At 33.0% G+C, this 14,655-nt stretch overlaps 4 protein-coding genes across 7 annotated transcripts; 3 read left to right on the top strand and 1 right to left on the bottom strand.

Annotated features, from left to right (window-relative positions):
* Positions 1 to 217: 217 nt before the first annotated feature.
* On the bottom strand, positions 218 to 9,201 carry Pig-g (phosphatidylinositol glycan anchor biosynthesis class G). 2 transcript variants are annotated; one of them, XM_076794876.1, is made up of 14 exons: positions 8,911 to 9,201; positions 5,459 to 5,615; positions 5,169 to 5,367; positions 4,885 to 5,094; positions 4,625 to 4,816; positions 3,865 to 4,207; positions 3,601 to 3,797; positions 3,278 to 3,523; positions 3,027 to 3,205; positions 2,550 to 2,734; positions 2,318 to 2,471; positions 1,946 to 2,246; positions 1,709 to 1,875; positions 218 to 1,299 (listed from the first exon to the last, which is right to left on the bottom strand). In XM_076794876.1, exons 1-14 carry the CDS (start codon positions 8,930 to 8,932, stop codon positions 1,068 to 1,070), a joined length of 2,784 nt encoding a protein of 927 aa, XP_076650991.1. In that variant the 5' UTR covers positions 8,933 to 9,201; the 3' UTR covers positions 218 to 1,067. The 2 variants fall into 2 exon arrangements, with proteins under 2 accessions (XP_076650991.1, XP_076651001.1); XM_076794886.1 differs by lacking the exon at positions 8,911 to 9,201 and adding an exon at positions 5,760 to 6,017.
* LOC143358162 (uncharacterized) lies at positions 6,298 to 8,899 on the top strand. Its single transcript, XM_076795110.1, has 5 exons — positions 6,298 to 6,627; positions 6,839 to 7,059; positions 7,127 to 7,214; positions 7,299 to 7,529; positions 7,609 to 8,899. Exons 2-5 carry the CDS (start codon positions 6,845 to 6,847, stop codon positions 7,720 to 7,722), a joined length of 648 nt encoding a protein of 215 aa, XP_076651225.1. The 5' UTR covers positions 6,298 to 6,627; positions 6,839 to 6,844; the 3' UTR covers positions 7,723 to 8,899.
* Positions 9,202 to 9,286: 85 nt separating the features above from the next.
* Positions 9,287 to 10,657, top strand: LOC143358166 (dynein light chain Tctex-type 5). Of its 2 annotated transcripts, none has more exons than XM_076795126.1 (3): positions 9,287 to 9,619; positions 9,724 to 9,917; positions 10,021 to 10,657. In XM_076795126.1, the coding sequence occupies exons 1-3, from the start codon at positions 9,569 to 9,571 to the stop codon at positions 10,184 to 10,186; spliced, it is 411 nt and encodes a 136-aa protein (XP_076651241.1). In that variant the 5' UTR covers positions 9,287 to 9,568; the 3' UTR covers positions 10,187 to 10,657. The 2 variants fall into 2 exon arrangements, with proteins under 2 accessions (XP_076651241.1, XP_076651234.1); XM_076795119.1 differs by having other exon boundaries at positions 10,015 to 10,657.
* Positions 10,658 to 11,419: 762 nt separating this feature from the next.
* On the top strand, positions 11,420 to 14,560 carry LOC143358090 (multiple inositol polyphosphate phosphatase 1). Of its 2 annotated transcripts, none has more exons than XM_076794984.1 (9): positions 11,420 to 11,483; positions 12,007 to 12,231; positions 12,312 to 12,446; positions 12,579 to 12,772; positions 12,889 to 13,011; positions 13,466 to 13,613; positions 13,690 to 13,900; positions 14,021 to 14,230; positions 14,310 to 14,560. In XM_076794984.1, exons 2-9 carry the CDS (start codon positions 12,051 to 12,053, stop codon positions 14,458 to 14,460), a joined length of 1,353 nt encoding a protein of 450 aa, XP_076651099.1. In that variant the 5' UTR covers positions 11,420 to 11,483; positions 12,007 to 12,050; the 3' UTR covers positions 14,461 to 14,560. The 2 variants fall into 2 exon arrangements, with proteins under 2 accessions (XP_076651099.1, XP_076651108.1); XM_076794993.1 differs by lacking the exon at positions 11,420 to 11,483 and adding an exon at positions 11,508 to 11,740.
* The last annotated feature ends 95 nt before the right edge of the window (positions 14,561 to 14,655 follow it).

Genomic DNA, 14,655 nt, shown 5'->3' with positions numbered 1-14,655 from the left:
GCGCGCGAACGGTGTGCAGTATTTAGTATGATTTTAGATCGATTATAGTTTTAAGTTGGTGCTATTCGATTTGTCAACAAATTTTTTAAGAAAAACTCTTTTAGAACCCGTTAAAATTATTTATTAAAAAAAAAACACGAATTTTCTATTTTAGAGCGCGTGAAATCGACTAATTTAGTTAAGGATAACGATATGTTACACATCTCTATTTCGATGATTTTTATTTAATATTTATTGCAGAAAGTAGCAACACTTGTAAATGTAAGAGAACACAAAGCATCTCGATACTGCTGACAATTACTGTTAATCGATTTCATATTATTTTACAGCGAATGCGAACAAGTATATTGCTACTTTTGTCGTTTTTTCGTGTTCCTATAGTTAATAATTTAATTTTAGACACTGAACTAGCATCCTGTGCTTTAACAAGTTTATTTTTAGGGATATTTTTTGGATATTACGTTGCATGACTAGTAATCGCTATTTTACATTTGTATTTTTCTCCAAAGTGGCTTCGCGAGCTGCTATGAATTTTAATGATAATGTAAATGAGAGATAAATTAGATTTTAAAATAGTGTATTATAGAGAAGAGAAAATAACGTAAAAAATTTCGGCGTATTTTATTAATCATACGATTTGTGATAGAATTTTATCTCCGACTTCATTTGAACCGCATTCTGATTGTACAATTATACAAAAACGTTTTGACATAAACGATGTAACTCTTAATTTTACTGTGTACGTTGTTTATTATACAGCCATATAATAGTTAGTAGCGTAAAGTATGCAGACCAGCTACAATCTGAGCTTAATTAAGAAATTAAGTAATTTCGATTGTAAACGAAAAGTATTTTTGCAAAGTTTCTGTTTTACGTGTATCACTAATTCTTTTTACGTTCGATTTTTATAGACGTGATGGGGTAATTACGCGTAAATGATTGTAAAGAAATTTGGAAGTTCAAAATAAAATTGTCCTTGATATTAATTTTCTACTTCTTCCTCCCATTTTGTATTTATTATATTTCAAGTGTGAAATTTTTTTACAAAAGTGTAAAAGAATGTTGCATCATTGCACACTATTTTTTATCGCCTTTTGCAACGTAATTAAGATTAGTATAATCAGTGTTGTAATGCAAACGACAGTGAAATACGCAGTTTCGTATATCAATTTTGGCGAAAACACTGACCATACGAACAAATGATGCCGTTGAATAGTGATTATAATTGTATACGCAGTCAGTGGCACCAATCTCCAGGTAATATACGTTTTACTTATTTCCATGACAGTCTCGCGTGTACTAGAAAAAAAATTGCCACAGCATAACGCATTGTTGCGCCAAATTTTAATAGTTGCGCGGATCCTTCAGTTAAAATGCCGATTTTCTGCAAACATGGATAATGCAAAATTCCCCAAAATAATTATAAATTTCCAATTCTTTCTTTACCTGATTTGTTTGCCTAAAATATTTCCATCTTTGTATTGAATTGCAAGAAATTATCTTGAACGTGTGATTAGAAGCAACGTAATAGTTTATTGATGCATTGAGAGTGAAAAATTGAAAAGAAATTTTTATAGTATTTCGAAGGGTGTATTAATAAAATCCTAAAAGATTTTTTGAAAAATGTCTTCTCCTTGGAAAAATTTATAAAATTCGCCTGTACGCATTTTAACCAGAGGATCTTTCTAAAATGTCGCAATTTACTTACTTATAGGAGTATTGCAATACTGCCTGGTAAACGAGTAAAAGACACGCCAAAACAGGCGCAGTGTAAGTATTAATTATTAACAACGATGCGTTAATAATTGGCATGTAGGATTGTATACCAACGTAGCCAGCGGCTACGTCAACGGTTGCCAAACTATTCGAATTTCCCTGAAGAAAATTTAATTTTATTTATTTTCAGTTATGTTACTCCCACCAAGATTTGCATCTTTGATTTTACCTGATAGAAATAAAACACATTGCCGATCCACGTATACACAAGCGCATTTATCTGTTGCGTGCTATTGTCTTGAATTATCGCGCGAATTACGCCACTGAAAATGATTTGCAATGGCAAAAGAATCACGTTATACGGTTGGTGTATAATTGCTGTGACCATGGCCCATATCCGCACAATGGAAAATAATGCGATTCTTAAAAATATTGCCTGCTTGTATTGGATCGTTAACCCTATACGATAAATGTAATTGAAAATGTTAATTAACAATAATATCCAGAAAATTTGTACTTCGTATATTCCTCTGAAAGAGAAGAAAGTATTATAACTTCATGAATTAATTGCATAGATTCCACGCGTTAAAAGCAAATTTACCTAGACTGAGGATACAATGGCAATTTGATGACACTATTATTGTTCATGTGACGTAAATAAATACATACACCCATAATCGAGTTAATTATTAGCGATTGTATTTTGTACTTTTCGTCTTCGTGCATAAAATCGAGCCATATTAAAAGTACAATGGCTGTAAAAATAATTTTAAATATTTAAAAACGTATTTGTAAGCAGATAGATGTGCATTGGTATATTATTATTTAATTACCAGTGATAAGTATAATTGTCATGCCCAACATACTCTCTTGTTCTACCAAGAATCCTGCTATGTCTGGTAGATGAGCATACTTATCTCCTGTACTATTCAATTTTCTAAGGATTCTGTGTCCTATCAGTATCAATAAAAGTTTTATGCATGTCTGTGCATACACATATCGCTTGTAATTGCTGTAACTACAAATTGAAGTTTATTATTTAAAACTTGCACAGAGAAGCTTTTTATAATTAAATACTTAACCCCTTGCAAAAGAAAGAAAAAAAAAATAGATAGACATATAAAAGCAACGTAGGTATGCATAAAGATAAACATAAGATAAAAGGAGCAATGTAGAAATAGATAGTAGCAATATATCGGTAATTAGAAAATAGGGTGAAAAATTGCACAAGCAGTCGCAATTTGATGATGATGAAAGTTTTAAAAGAAATCATAAGACGAGGGATTAATATGCTAGTAAAATTGGCTTACAATTGCAGATGCGCATAAAATTTTCCAGTAAAATTGTAAAGTAACAGTGTGAGAAGTGTGACCCAGTGGAAATACCAAGTTTGATGTTCTTCTTCCACAAAACTACTGCCACTGAGACTTATCGCATGCACAAATGTACCGAGAGACAGCAACCACTTTCCCAGTATATTTTCTGTATTCTAATGTTAGGTGAAACATTTACAAATTGACGCAATCATACGTAATTTTTTTTTGGGCTTTGATCTTCTTACCTTGTGCATAAAAAAGTTGGTATAATTACCACCGGCGAGTAAACAACAATTGACGATTAAAACAATTATTACAAATAACACTATCATGATACTGCTTAAATTCTTTAAGTGGAGTGTTGATATGCCGTCGAAGTTCCAAAAACAATTAATTACTATCCAAAGACTTATATTTATCACAACTAGTAAAATCGTATTTTTCGAAGTACCTAATGTATAAATGTTCTTTTTGAGCAAAATACAAATTATCTGAAAAATTATGAATTACTTATACATACATAATTCAATTATACTTATATCAAACGATTAAAAATTTTAATCCTTACGTGACTCAAGAAAAACATGGCCACCAGTATTACATGAAAATCGTATTTTATCATACTGTTTATGAGAAGTTCTTTCATTCCTTTAAGCGCATACTTGTAGGAAAGTATAATGTCATTTGTCATGTCATTTGAATGATCCTTAGTGTTTAACCATGCGGTATGAAGTTTCAAAGCCTCTTTGTATTTTTGATATGCATCTGTATGGATATAAAGTATCCTATATTATTCAAAATATTATAATGTAGACATGAGTCACTGACTTACATTCAGATTTGTAGTCTGTCAATTGTTGAAAATGATCGAACATCTGTTTGGCATTATAATGGAGTACATATAATTTCTTTGCTACAGGCAAGTCGTACAAAGAATCCAAAAACACACTTCCTAAATTAGAGTGTGGTATTGGAACACCCAAAACAGTGGACAATGTGGACGCAATGTCTACTTGTTCTATTTCTGTAAAGTGATTATGGTGTTGCATGCATTTGCCACCAATCGTAATGAAAGGTACAGTTGTTTCTGATATCGTAGAGCCACCATGACCTCCAGAATCTTTCATTCCATGATCCCCACAGATAATAAACAGAGAAGAATCATTATTTTGATTCTGAAGATAATAAGTTTACACTATTTTTATAAATATGGAAAATGGATTACACCTTATTTCTAGAGATGTGCGAGAACCCAAAAATGTCGGGTACCCGACAGTCAAGAGTCTCGAGTATATCGGGATTCCCGAGAATGTTCATGATTCTCTCGAATAATTTAAAAAATGATCAAGAACCCAAATTTTCAAGAACCCAAAGTTTCAAGAACCCAAAGTTTCAAGAACCCAAATTTTCAAGAACCCAAAGTTTCAAGAACCCAAATTTTCGAGAACCCGACCTGATCCCGAATAAAATTCTCAACCCATCCCGACCCAACATTTTTGAGTTCTCGAACACCTCTACTTATTTTCTCTTTTTAATTAAACTTGCTTTAATTTGCATTTAAAAAATCATTGGATAAGAATTGCTACACATACCCATTCTCGAACCTTTGCTTGAATTTTTGCAATTACTATATCCATTTCCTTAAGTTTTGTTTTAATCAGTGGACTAAACGGACCGTGAACATGGCCAATATGATCAAGGCCCAGATAATGAAGAATCATTATTGACCAGTCAGTCTTACTGTGCAATTCTTTACGTAAATGTCTAGTCACATTGTTGTCAACCTAAATTTGTAATCTCCATTGAATTATATTGTATACCCATAAATGATGAAATTCTTGGTTCACAGTACCTCTGTAAAATCTGTTACAATGAATGATGTAGTACCCTCATAACGTTTAAACATAGAGGGAAACAATGTGAGCCAAGTCTCATCCCCATAAAATATTGACTCATAGCCATAGTTTGTTGCTTGAAGCAACACATTATCACCAGCAACCGGTTTACTTCCAAAATTTGAAGCCACTTCAATAAAACTAGGAACCGTACCAGTTGTGATTGCCTATGCGACAGAAAATAAGAGTGCCCGAGTTTTGAAAATATTTCAAAAGAGTGATTTTATTCAAGATATAGCACCTTTATTCGTGGCATCGTAACAGTCGGTGAATGTACTTTAGCTTGAAATAAACATGCTGAGGAATTTGCTATGAGACTGCTTGTTATAGGCATAGCAACTTTTCCAATTGACCCTGTTATAAAATCCCATCTCAAGGCATCGATAACCATTATGACCATTCTTTTTACCATTGGCTGATACAGTTCATCTACTTTTACTCTAAAAGGTTTATTCGATATTGTTAAGATGATCATTCAATAAAATTTGTTTCTTCTATTATATGTACATTTTTATAATGCTTTTATCTCACCTCACATTTTCTACAAATTTTGGAATATCTTTTTCAGTTGCTATGGTGTTATCGTAGTTTATTAAAGGAAAAAATCCATACAAAAATAATGCAATAGATAGAGATCCAATAATAAGAATATACAATAATGTAATAATGTTTTTATCTATTTCTTTATCTGCAATCAATAAAATGAAAATATTTGTCTTTGAATATTACTCTAAAATTACAAACAATAACAAATATCAGCTGTATACTTATTGACAAAATAAGAATACAATTGATATATTTTTACCACTATACAAAAAACATACTACTGCACCTTTCATTTTCGGTCAAATTATCACAGATTCAATCACTGTACAATAACTATTTAATCTAACTTTGAGGTTAAACTACGAATAAGCCGAATATCTACTTGCAAATGATGATACTATCGTTACGCATTTCCTTCAGTAGCTAAAACGTTTTAATTTATATTCTTGCAATGCTATTCTGTATTGAATCGCAAGAAAATTTGTAAAACACTTCGTCCTGTATCAAATACATATTTGTGTATCTTACAGACATGATAAACTGTATGTATGAGATATATTGTAGTGATATATAGTCTTTCGCGCAGACGGAAAAATCTACTGTAAGGTATTTCTAGGAAGCTGGAGATTAAAAAATGTTTCATGCTAGAATGAAAAAACATGATTTTTATTTGTAGAATGACAGAAGGAAACACCGAGATTGTATTATATAAATTGTAATATATTGCTGTAGCTGTGAACCCATAGTCGCGGGGAAGCCCAACCATCTTACAAGGGTACCAACTAGGCGCGAATTTAATGCAAATAGTCGTAAGCGATTTTCTACGAAGAAAAAATTTAATTTCTTTTTCTAATGAAATTTAAATATTCTCGTAATGTTATAAACGATTTTTTCGAAAGATTCGAGACCATTCTTCCGTGTAAGAAATACCGCGTAGGTAATTAGAAGACGCGCTGTGTTTCGCTGATAAAACGCGGACACAATCCGATCAATAAGTGGAAGCAGACTTTATTTTATCGAGTAGAATTCATTCAGTCAGTGGACAACCGCAACGATACATTATGTATCGGTAATCAGAATTTTCTACGAAGCACAGTTTCTTGCTTTTCACCTCTAAGTTAAACCATCGCATTGTTTGGCTCATTTAATATACCGTGAGTACATTTAAATTAGGAATATGAATTTTTCCGCATTTGTCACGAATTTTTCGTTTTTAACAGTAGTTACAATTTCCTTCAATTAAAGACGTAAACGTTGTTGTTCCCTTATCAAACTTAAAATATACATTCCTTGTAAAAAAGGACCTGATAGAAACAAAATTTGTAAAATGGTCTTATTTGTTCTATTTAAATATTTCATTTGTAGGGAAAAATGGCATCAATAGAAGAAAGTTGGAAAGAGGCGACTGAATCTTTAAATAGTGAAGTCTGTGATACATGGTTCACAAAATTGCAGGAGGCTTATTCCGAAGAAAAGCGTACCTATCATAATCTAGACTCTCTTAGTGAGAAGTTGAACTGTTACTATGAGATCAAAGATAATTTAAAGAACCCCCAAGCTGTGCTTCTTGCCTTATTCTTTCAAAAGTGAGTATTAAAAAAAAAAATAATAAAGTGAACAACTGACACAACACACATGATGATTCTGTTACAGCTTCGAATATGATCCCAAAGCTTTAGATGGTGAAAACAAGAATTTGGAGCATTTTAATACATTTGCAGATGAAGCTGGAATTGCTGCTGTAACTATTATTGCACTGTTTCTTTTTTCCATGCTTACCAACAGTGACGCAAGGATAGAAATTTAATACATTGTATTTATACAGGATGCGGAACTAAGGGAAGAAGCTAGCGAGCTTCTGAAAGTAGCTACAACGCATAGTACAGATGCTCATAAAATCGGAGGTGCCTTTGGTGGTGAAGATGCTCATTACTTTTTAGATTTGGATATGGCTGTGTTGGGTTCTTCCCTAGAAAGCTACGCAGAATACAGGGAGAAGATTCGTGGAGAGTATTCTTTTCTGAGTGAGCCAATGTACACCGCTTTACGTTTGAAGGTAATATAATTTGATCACTCGACTCTCAAGGAAAGAGCTAAAATCTTTTACTTTTGTATATGTGCTTCTTAAAACATAGGTGCTGCAGAATTTTGTGCAAATACCAAATATTTTTGCCTCGAAGGAATTTCGCGAAAAATATGAAGAACAAGCCCGCCAAAACATACAAGCTGAGGTTGAATTGTTATCTTAGGAAAATTATTGAATTTTCTGTATCGGGAAATGTATCTTTATAAATTTTGTGATCAAATGTATTCATTATTTAATTATAAGGGAAGCTAAGATTCCAATTGACACAGAACTGTTTTACTGTGTCCGTAGGTATTTGATTTTTGTGTAGACTAAAGTAGCACAAATGTATATTTTAAGCATTAGTGTTTGAAGTGATTTATGTCGAACTATTAAGAATGTATAGCGTTATTAGATGAAACAAGATACATTCATGTCTTACATTTAGCATTGAAATTGTCCAAATCATTTTGTTTCTAGTAAAAAATGGAACAAAAATTTAATATGATGTCAACTAAGAAGCTCGTGTTTCCTTTTAATGCTATATTTCAGGCATGAATGTATATTTCCTTGTATTTTTCATTGCATTGGAGATACATTTAAATTTTATTATTCATTATACAATGATTAACTTATATAACTTTCATTAAACATAAATCTATTTTAAATATTGAATCTCGTTTAGGACTTTGCATAGACAATATGTGAATTAATTTATTTACACATTTACATCTGAATCTTGGCTGTTGCTTTTAATGGATGTTACTTATGTATAACATTTGTAACAAAGGTATTACCGAATTTATAGCTAACTTGAACGAGAAGAAAAGTTTGAAATATTGTTAAATGGAAATATAACTATTAATAATCTCAGGATTATATGTATAATTTCTATAATGTAAAACAATGCAGGCAGAATTGTCATTGTATCATATATACAATTCACTTTATTTAATTAATCAGATTAATATAAATGTTTAAGTATGTTATTATAAGAAACGAAAATATATAAATATTTAAGTGTTATTTAATACCTTGTGTACATAATTTTATACACTGATGAGGAAATGTGTGACAAGTGCAGCCAAATACGAACAGTGATAATTATAACATTATTAATAATTACAAAACATAAATATTATTTTACGCTGGTGGTAAACAAATGATTTATGCCTTCGTTAAAAACGAAGTAGAAGAACGTTTACATGGGATAGAAAACGGAAGCTTATATTTATTATACTTTGCTATCGTTGACTACTGCTTTTTATGAGCGTAAACTTTTGTTTGACTGTTATACACGTGCAATTTTGTTTGATTTCACGCTAAATAAAATTACTGTAATACAATAAATGTTATGATAAATTGAACTAACCTTTGTACGACGCCGGCTTCATACCTGCAATTTTCTATTTCTTACTTCGGGAGCGATGCAAACACACTTTTTATTCAATTAACACTGTTTAATTATCTACGATTCGAAGTTGACAAACTACACTGTTTTTTCTTAACTGGCACTGTTTAAACAGCTTTTACGTTCCCGATAATTACAATCGTTACATTTTAAAGAACCGCGAATTCAAAAATATGATCACCGTTCGATAATCGGAATCGGTTCGATAATTCTCCGAAATCGATACTATCTGCGCGCGCATTAGAAAATTCGAAAATTCAAACGATGCAAATATCGCATTTCAAAAATTATATAGAAAAGAGATAATTGTTAAAAATTATTAGTAAAAGTGGTTATGTGGATCTGGTACATATAAAACTGTCGAAAATACATTAAAAGTATAAGATACGGTTTGAAGAATACGTTTTTTATTAATAAATTGAGTACTGGATTTAAATATTCGGAAATATTTTATCGATATTAATTCACTCGACAATTATTGACTAATCAAATTTGTTTGTTTTGGTAACCAAGTAGCGCTTGGTTACGTTCCAGTAATACAAGTATTTTTAATGTACTCGTAACAGTACTTAATTGTTAATTGGGAAGACTGTGCAGAACATTTATTGATCGATATATTATGCCCCATCAATTAGAATTGATCGATAAAAGCCAGGATAATGAAAGGGAGGTAAGAGAAAATCTCTTTTACTTAGTGCGCTATTTAGTTTAAAATAATTTATTAAAATGAATTTATTTAATATATACCTCATTTTAATTTCTGAATTACTGTAGGCGCTAAAATATCAGAACACTTATCGTCTGGAAGCTTACAATCCTTTTAAAGTAGATCCAGTCGATAAAATTGTGCAGACTACAATGAATAATAAGCTCGAAGATATCTCTTATGATCCAACAACATGTTTGAAGGCTTGCGAATCAATTGCTGCAGACATTAGAAGTAAAATAAAAAATTTAAATTTCGACAGGTACTCAATACCGTAAAAACCGTCGAGTATTATTTTATTCTGTCAGTCTGTTTATATTAAAAATTTTATTGAGTTCATTGAATGTAATATTAATTAGTTTTAGGTACAAGGTTGTAGTTGCAGTGACTATCGTAGAAAAATCAGGCCAATCTATTCAGAGTTCTCTTGGATTTATGTGGGACCCTGAGAAGGACAATTATTCCACGTTCGCTTACGAAGCTCGCACATTTCATGCCTACTGTTGTGTATTTGGCATTTATCATGAATAAATATCAGTTCGTTATTCTGTCGTGTTAATTCGATAGGGCGTGTCTACAACTTTCGCTGAAATCAAGTTATTGCTGCCAAATGGCACAAAAATAGTTTGTGTATAAAATGTATTGAACAAGAAAACCGTATCTACAAAAAAGTAATTTTTCTTAAAACCAACTTTTGATCTGACACGCCCATTCGAAATTGACACGGTGGCATATTGCAATTACAATCTGTTATTTAGTCCTTGAAGACTTTCTCTTTGTAATATTCACTTCATATTGTCTACAAAATGTTAAAATGCATGGAAATCTGTTAGCATTTAAATCGCAAAGATTTTTATTTTTACTAAAAATCTTTTTATTTTAACTGTTGCGCGATAATTTGAGCCAATAAAAGGTTGCATAAATGTATGTATGGTTTGCTTGTGGTAAACAAGATTGTTGATAGTGACGTTCACATTTCACACAAATTCCATATCAGCGAATACTATAGTATATTTAAGGGTAATAGCAACCTTACGTGTGCATATATGCAGTAACATTCAACAGGTGTGCATCGTGCTTTTAACAAGTCATGTGTTAATCCGCTATATCGATCATTACTCGATCGTTTATAATAAAAAATTGCCTGTGTTCTCCATCGTTACCTGTAAGATAATTTTTCTGTGGAGTATACGTCTGGTTACTTATTTATTCTGATTTCTACATCGTTCCAACTGTGTAATTGATGGGTGGAATGCTTTGATTAATTGTCTGACTGGCCAAATATCTAATTTGGAGAACATGTGTATGCAAATATTGGAAACTGACAAAGTAGTACGCTATGACACGTACCAAATGACTACCTCCATTTTAAAAATATAGTGTTACAACATAAATACTAGATTTTATGTAATTTTTTGTAAAACTATTAACACTAATATTCTATTTTCAACTATCATTTAAATTAATTTTAAATGTCATGCGTAAATAAATTTTTTGTTTTCAAAGACATATTGTATTTCTAGTCGGACACTCAAAGACACACCGGGAACTGGTTAACGAAAAATATTAACTCGAAGTTCAAAATTGTGATGAATATTCGGTAATATTTCACCTAATTCTAATAAGCATTGACACCGACGACGACGCGGCGCGGCGGTTCGTATACACGAATACGAGTGTACGCAAGTGTATGTAGTTTCGTGGTCATGAGTTTGTTACTATAAAAGAGAAAACCTGAGCAGTTATTGACATTTATATCTTTACATTGAAGGAGACACACTAGGCAGGTAAGCAACCAGTGTCTGATCAGTCGACACCACGATCGCTCGTAAGACACACCTGTATTTCTTGATCGTCACTTTTTACATAAAACAGTTAAACAAAAATTAAAAACTTCTTTGTGAATCACAATTAATATATCTACAACACGTGAGATATAGAATATTTAAAATTAAGTCCTTTTTAATGGTGCCATATTGAAAAGCCGCTTTAAATCAAACTTGAAAACGTGCAAAAATTATGAGCTTCTTTGTCAATTTAAAATTAATAGATCTAAAATTAATAGATCTACTGTACTCCTGATAGGTAATAGTACCGTTTTGAAATACGAACCGGACGAATTTGATAAAAATTTGATATAGTGATTTATTTATATATTTTAGTAAAAATGCGCATTTCAAATACGCTCTTTCTTTTTTGTCGTGACCTGCAAGCGTATTTAAAGTACGAAGAAAAATTTGTATGATTCATTAACAATCGCGTTGAGCCACAGTGAAGTGATTTTCGCGTCGTATTTCACGTGATTTGTTTCTTTTTTTTTCTGACACAAACTCTTTCGATTTTCGCTCCAGACACGCAGACTTCCGAGAAGAAGATAATATTTATTATCAGAAAAATGTTAGATATAAGAATCCTCACAATAGTGATTGCCTTCGTATCTCTCGAGGGTCAATTTATTGTAAGCGATGCAAAAGATGATTATTGCTATTCGGTTGATAAACATCCGTATTTGTTTGCTGGTACCAAAACGGCTTACAAAATTGGGGATCATTTGATAAGTAATACTTCCGTGCCAAGTAAGTATCAACAATTTTGTAATTCACAGTTATTATACGTATAATATTTAATTCCATTTATATTTCTATTTATTCTTTAGATTGCGAACCAGTGCAAATTTGGATGCTGATAAGACATGGAACGCGCTATTCAGGGAAAAGCGAGATTAAAAATATGAAAAACTTGTTGCCGAAACTGCGGAAGAAAATCGTTAAAAATCACAAGAAAAATGGAAGTAGGTAAAGCTCAGGCAGCATTGGAGTTAATGGGTTCTTATGTCACTTCAGATTGGAATTGTAAAGGAGATTGCTTTTTTTACTGGTTCTCGGTATTCCATGCACTTAATTGTTTTTCCGCTCGCTCGTAGGCGGCCATTTATGCAAAGAAGATGTCGAGGGCTTGAAGGCGTGGGAACTAGACCCGAATCTCAGCGAAGACAAGTCAAAATATTTGACGAAGCAAGGCGAATTGGATTTGGAAACACTCGGAGCCCGGTTCAAAAAATATTTCCCCCAGCTTCTGCGTTTGGATTCTGACGATCTGCCAGCAGACAGATACAAGGTACGCGATTATTTACAGTCAATCATTCCTGTCGCACGCCTACAGTGAATGGATCTACTTATAATTCTTCAAACAAACAAAAAATTATTCAAATTATCGCTCTCATTTTCATGCAGTTTAGATCAACAGATACGCAACGGACCGTGGCTAGCATGGATTACTTTATTAATGGCCTCTTTGGTAATGTGTCTCTCAACAACACGGAAGTCGTGCCATTGGAACAAGATACTCTACTGAAGGTTTGATAACAAAGAAATGAAATATGTGTACAATGCAGACATTATTCCTTGTCTCTATAATGTTTTCAATTATTGTTTTATGAGACCTTTATCAACGTATTCGTAACATTTTTCTGATTAAAATGATCCCAAACACGACACATTTTGGATCATATTTGCTCGTTTAATCCACGATATAGTAGAACCTCGATTATCCGAACTGAGCAGTGGAACATATGTTTTCGTGGATTAAACTGACAAGTATGATCCAAATTACATCGTGTTTGGTGTCATTTTAATCGAGAAAATGTCACAAATATGTTACTAAAAGTTTCACAAAAGAATTAATTTAAAACAAAATGGTTTCATCCAATCCTGCCCCAAGCTACACTTCTACACATTTCTTTCACATATATCGAGACCTTATAGTATTGAAGGTTTCAATATTATTTACGAATGTCTATTTTGTTCACAGCTTTACAAAATTTGCAAGCCTTGGGTGGAATTAATGAAGAACGAGTCAACTAATGCTGAAGTCAACGCCTTCATCGACGGACCGGAGTTCAAGCATGTAGTACACAAAGTTAGCCGGCGACTCGGCTTCGACGAAGATCTTCCTTTCAGTGTGTTTTCTGTCTGAAAAAAAAAAACATTTAACATCCATTCGATAAAACGGATTAATCAATCTGTGTTTTACAGAATCCGTTCTGGTGATGTACACTGCCTGCGTGTTCGAAAGAGCATGGGTCGTCGGGAAACTGTCTCCTTGGTGCGCAGCTTTCGCAGAGGAATCCCTGAAAGTTTTCGAGTACGAAGAGGATCTTCACTACTACTCTCATGACAGTTATGGACAGCAACTGAGCCCCAGGGTCGGATGTCAACCGTTGCAAGACATGTTCAAGCACTTTACGTGAGCTCCCGCGATTGAAATTACGTTTTCCATTGTCTTGGAAACGCGTCCAATTTGGATTCGTTAAAGTTTTGTTTTGAACGACGAGCAACCATTTTGCTTTTTATTTAAACGTTTCAGGCAATTGGAAAAAGGAGACGCGAAAGATGAGCCGCGAGGGATATTCTACTTCACCCACAGCTCGATGCTGCAATTATTCTTGACAACTGTTGGAGTTGCGGAGGACTCGACGCCCTTGACAGCTTCGAATTACGAAGCCGAAAGAGACAGAAAATGGCGGACCTCCTATCTCGCTCCGTTCGGTGCGAATTTCGCAGCTGTTTTCTACAGGTTCGCACCGATATGCAATTTCATAGTGCACTGTATTGATTTGATGTATTCATTGCCCGTAATGATTTGTTGCTTCCAGATGCGATTCCGCGCACAAGGTCAGATTTTATTTAAACGAGAAACCTTTGGAACTGGAAGGTTGCGAGAAGGGAGTTTGCGATTGGGAGTATTTGAAGCAAAAATTGGAGGTCCCTGGATTCCACTGCAATATAGATTTTTGCAAAGTTTGAATCGCCAAGTGCGCGAAAGAAATGAATTACTAAATGTTAAAATGATATCTCTGCTCTTATTTATGTTTAATTTTAAAAAATAAAATGTACGTCTGTAGAAGAGAGAGTCGGCCGAGGAAACTATTTCACGGCGAATGATTGTTTTCACGGTCAAAACCCGGAAACGGGTCCACTTAAAAAATTTCGAACGCCAAT

Source organism: Halictus rubicundus, chromosome 1, assembly GCF_050948215.1.
Source record: "Halictus rubicundus isolate RS-2024b chromosome 1, iyHalRubi1_principal, whole genome shotgun sequence".
Taxonomy (NCBI): Eukaryota; Metazoa; Arthropoda; class Insecta; order Hymenoptera; family Halictidae; genus Halictus; species Halictus rubicundus.
Note: the sequence above shows the minus strand (reverse complement) of the source record. Positions and strands in the feature narration are given on the sequence as shown.

Coding starts and splice junctions, on each gene's coding strand:
- LOC143358162 (XM_076795110.1), top strand. CDS start 6,845: ATGGCATCAATAGAAGAAAGTTGGAAAGAGGCGACTGAATCTTTAAAT. Junction 7,060..7,126: donor CTTGCCTTATTCTTTCAAAA/GTGAGTATTAAA, acceptor ATTCTGTTACAG/CTTCGAATATGATCCCAAAG. Junction 7,530..7,608: donor ACACCGCTTTACGTTTGAAG/GTAATATAATTT, acceptor CTTAAAACATAG/GTGCTGCAGAATTTTGTGCA.
- Pig-g (XM_076794876.1), bottom strand. CDS start 8,932: ATGAAGCCGGCGTCGTACAAAG. Junction 2,735..3,026: donor TTTTATGCGCATCTGCAATT/GTAAGCCAATTT, acceptor TTCAATTTGTAG/TTACAGCAATTACAAGCGAT. Junction 2,472..2,549: donor GACAATTATACTTATCACTG/GTAATTAAATAA, acceptor TTATTTTTACAG/CCATTGTACTTTTAATATGG.
- LOC143358166 (XM_076795119.1), top strand. CDS start 9,569: ATGCCCCATCAATTAGAATTGATCGATAAAAGCCAGGATAATGAAAGG. Junction 9,620..9,723: donor GCCAGGATAATGAAAGGGAG/GTAAGAGAAAAT, acceptor GAATTACTGTAG/GCGCTAAAATATCAGAACAC. Junction 9,918..10,014: donor AAAAATTTAAATTTCGACAG/GTACTCAATACC, acceptor AATATTAATTAG/TTTTAGGTACAAGGTTGTAG.
- LOC143358090 (XM_076794984.1), top strand. CDS start 12,051: ATGTTAGATATAAGAATCCTCACAATAGTGATTGCCTTCGTATCTCTC. Junction 13,012..13,465: donor AACAAGATACTCTACTGAAG/GTTTGATAACAA, acceptor TTTTGTTCACAG/CTTTACAAAATTTGCAAGCC. Junction 13,901..14,020: donor GACATGTTCAAGCACTTTAC/GTGAGCTCCCGC, acceptor TAAACGTTTCAG/GCAATTGGAAAAAGGAGACG.